Source organism: Cygnus atratus, chromosome 22 (assembly GCF_013377495.2).
Source record: "Cygnus atratus isolate AKBS03 ecotype Queensland, Australia chromosome 22, CAtr_DNAZoo_HiC_assembly, whole genome shotgun sequence".
Taxonomy (NCBI): domain Eukaryota; kingdom Metazoa; phylum Chordata; class Aves; order Anseriformes; family Anatidae; genus Cygnus; species Cygnus atratus.
Window position 1 is genome coordinate 1,821,686 of NC_066383.1, and position 3,934 is coordinate 1,825,619.

General features: G+C 49.4%; 1 protein-coding gene across 2 annotated transcripts; it reads left to right on the forward strand.

Moving 5' to 3' along the window:
* Positions 1-434: 434 nt before the first annotated feature.
* LOC118252496 (transmembrane protein 45B-like) lies at positions 435-3,934 on the forward strand. 2 transcript variants are annotated; one of them, XM_035555823.1, is made up of 5 exons: positions 435-618; positions 967-1,179; positions 2,046-2,230; positions 3,128-3,273; positions 3,817-3,934. In XM_035555823.1, exons 1-5 carry the CDS (start codon positions 435-437, stop codon positions 3,932-3,934), a joined length of 846 nt encoding a protein of 281 aa, XP_035411716.1. The 2 variants fall into 2 exon arrangements, with proteins under 2 accessions (XP_035411716.1, XP_035411715.1); XM_035555822.1 differs by having other exon boundaries at positions 3,128-3,270; positions 3,811-3,934.

The following is a 3,934-nucleotide window of genomic DNA, read 5'->3' on the forward strand; positions in this document are numbered from 1 at the left end:
CTGGTCCTGTGGCTGTTCAAGTTCTTCTGTAAGAGCTGAACAATCCCACTGGTGGTTCCCTTGCCCCCAGCTACAGCTTTCCCCGTGTGTTATCTCTCCTGCATGGTCCCACAAACCTGACCCTGTCCAGGCCTGCAGGGGATGATGCTCTTGCTCAAACCGTCTGAGGGTTAGGAAAAGCAGGAGCTGCTGCTGGGAGGGATGAAGCCCACTTTGGGCTCTCTGGGGGCTGCAAGATTCAGGCTGCTAGGATGCCAGATTACAGCAGACACAGGGCTCTGCTAAATGAGTCTGGGCTCTGGCTCTTCCAGTCCTCTCCAAAAGGCAAAGGGTAAAAATCCTCCATTTTTTTCCATAGTGTTACATCAAATACTGGTATGATTTGTGTAATGACATTGTATTTCTTTGCCTTTTAGTTGAAGGACGTTGTCAGGATGGCAAACTTCAAGGGTCATGCGCTTCCAGGCAGTTTCTTCCTGCTCTTTGGGCTCTGGTGGTCTGTGAAATACCCACTGAGGCATCTCAGCCAGAAAGCAAGCAAGAAGTCCCAAAGGAATTACTGCTTCCAGCGTGTGGATGCCATCGAAGGAGCAGTCAAAATCGTCTTTGCTCTAATAGGTAAGGGTTATATCGGAGTAGCTGTGTTGGTAGCTTGCCAGCCTGTAGTGATGGCTATGCTGGAGCCCTTGCTCCAGAGAGACTGGCCCAGATGTGGAAAGACGCATCTTCTTAATGCTCATCTGGTCTTGGTCTCTAACAGAGTTTGATGCAAAAAAAAAACCAAACAACAAATCTCACACTGCTTCCCAAGGACGAGCTACCATTAATCCAGGCAGTCCTGATTTTTATATCCAGTCCTTTCTCCCTACCCCCAAATCTTCAGCTCGTGCCTTCAGAAAGCCCCTGCAGCAATGTGTGGCATCAATCATCAGAAACACAGTGGTGTGATCTTGCATGTCTGAGCAGGGATGCTGGCAGAGCAGTTTGTCCCAGACGGTCCACACATGTACCTCTACAGCGGGGAGAAACGCGACTGGGTGAAGCTGATGAACTGGCAGCACACCACCATGTACCTCTTCTACGGACTCTCCGGGGCGGTGGACGTCCTCACCTACCTCTCCCACGTGGTGCCGCGGGGTCTGGACCGCCTCATGCTCTCTGTGGCTGTGTTCGTCGAAGGTCGGTAGCAGATGGCACTGAATTTGGGGAGAGGTCTTGGAGGGTGAGTCAGAGTGGGACCAAAATTTCCCAGACTGAGATATTGCTCTGGACACCCCCAGGCAGGACACATTTTAGGTCTGATATATTATCGAAGGATTGTCTGTAGCAGGATGGGAAACACAGGCATCAATAGGTCCTGGCTTTGCCTGGTTTGGGGTTTCTGGGGTGAGAGCGGTACAAAGCAGAAGGCTGAGTTCCCTTGTTATGATGAATGGCTGGTGGATGCAGCATCTATCTGACATCCACAGAGCTGTTTGTGTGCCCTGCATTCCCCCGAGAGCCATTAATTGTGCTGCAGGCATTGTCATTCTCATCTGCTTGCGCTGCACGTGGCAAATTCAAGTGACTTATTCTGGCTTCAGCACATCATGAATATCATTTTATCTTCAGACTGTCTTGCAAGTTGTGAGCCAGGATTTCAGACCTCTTGGCTCACACAGGGCAGGAAGAAGACACTAGGAAATGAAGTCCTTGCTTTTATTGAAAACCCCTTAACCAAGGCATGTCTCCTGATATTTTCTTTTCCCTTGTCCCAGTGGTCTTTGAAGTAGCAGCACAGACGGTTCAACGGGAAAAGTTTGGCATGTAAGAAAAGGAAATAGATCTTGGAGGGGGCCTGGGTGCTGTCTGTGGCCTGCCACGCATTTCCATGTGACATTAAGAAATGATTTCACTTCCTCATCCTTCAAGCTTACTAATTGCTCACATTTCCCATCTGATAAAGCTCACTGAAATCTAGGTGCAACAAGATTTACTCTTCCAGGGCTCTGTGGTCTCGGTCATTGTGCTAAATGCTGCTCTAAGTGGGATACGTATTTTGGCAGGTTGTCTCTTCTATTACCACGTCCTTCACCGCCCCATGCTCGATCAGCATATCCATTCCCTCCTGCTCATCGCCATATTTTCAGGGGCCTGCAGCACCATGCTGGAGGTCTTCCTCTGTGACAACATTGTCCTGGAGATGTTCAGAGCTGGTGTCACCATCATCCAGGGAACGTGGTTCTGGCAGGTCAGTTCTGGCTTCTCTTGCGGAGCCGAGCACCGAGGTAGGAGAGCAATGGCAGAGAGGAAAAGCAGCTGTACATCATGTATCAATCACGTGTCTCTGAAGAATAATTTTGCAAGGCTCACTTCATAAATAGATCATAACCCAGAATGAGAATTTACTCAGCACAGGTCATCTCTGATGGCTGCTCTAGCTGAAATAGCTGTTTGTCTCGGCTTATTGCTTCTCTGGGGGAAAGAGAAGAGGCAACTGCTCACAGTCAGCAAGCAACATTTTGCAGTACCTAACAACCAAGTACTAATTGCTTAATGTGTCTAATGCACCCGGCAGCACTCCCTCTGTTTTAGTGGAAAGACGCAATCCTCACCAAGCAATCAAATGGCTGAGTAAAAATTAGGCCACCTGATTGCCTTGGTAGGAGCTGGAGAAGCAGAGAAATCAGGTAGAGATAACCAGTCCCAGAACTAAATTGCCAAAATAAGTGTGAGCTCTCCTCCTCTGGCTCATTCCCAGGGCTGCTTCACTGACTCAAACCACCTTTCATCCAGAGGTTAAAAAACTGTGCTGAGCTTGTAAAACACTGAATTTGGAATTTTTAAAGGGTGGCTAGGAGTCTGTGATGCAGATGGATAAACGTATTCAGATTTTGTGCAGAAGAAGGGAGGCTGAAGGTGCAGGCTTGCTTGGTGTGGCTACAAAACTCCTGCAGAATCTTCTCAAGCCCAGTTTGCCTCCAGAGCATCTCCATGAGGTTAAAAGCCATAACCCTATTTTCAGACCAGCCTGGGGTCATGCACCAATCTCATAACCAGGCTGAGCTTCAAGGACGGGCAGAAATATGGTGCAGAGCCTCAGGACATCAATTTTTCCCCATGTTAATGAACTGCTTCTTCCACCCAGATCGGGGTCGTGCTGTTCCAGCCATGGGGAGGTCCCATGTGGGATGAGAGCGACCACGACAACATCATGTTCCTCACCATGTGCTTCTTCTGGCACTGGGCAGCCGCTGTGGTCATCCTGGCCATAAACTACACTGTCGCGTACTGGTACGGCTGGGGCTCAGGGCTGGGCAGGAGCGGGGATGGGGACATCAGGAGAGGGATGTGCAACGAGCAGCCTGTCCTGGAGTACAAAGTCACAGGTGAATAAGCATCCTGTGGCTCCTGCAAGCTTTAGAGCATGGCGACAAGCGTGTGTTTTGTTTTGATGAGTGCACAGAATGCAAAATAGGGGCAGCAAGAGGCACGGGCATTAAAGACGGAGAAAGCAAATAAGCGAGCTCCCGAGCTGCTCCTGCGAGCCATGCACTGCTTCTGCTCTGCACTGACAGCTGAAAGACAGCTTTTAATTCAATAGAGAAATCAAATCATTACCAGGACGCCCGACACTTGGCCCATCTTTGTCCTTTCTCTTGCAAGGATTTCCAAGCATTTGACACTCATTAAGTTATTAGTGGTGCAGAAAAGAAAAACAGCTTTTAGGACCTCTACAACAGTTTCTCTCCCTCTGTGTGCTCTTACAAGTGCACTTTGCTGCCCTGAGCACTTTGGGAGTTCGGCTAATGGTGATTTCTCGCTCGTGTGTTCCAGCTGCATCCAGAGGTGCAGGAGAGGCAGCGGCGAGCCCTACATCGGTCTCGGAGTCCGGAAACAAAAGTGTGACACGAGCTCCCAGGCTGCTTTCTTAAACGGATCAGATGAAGAGTGA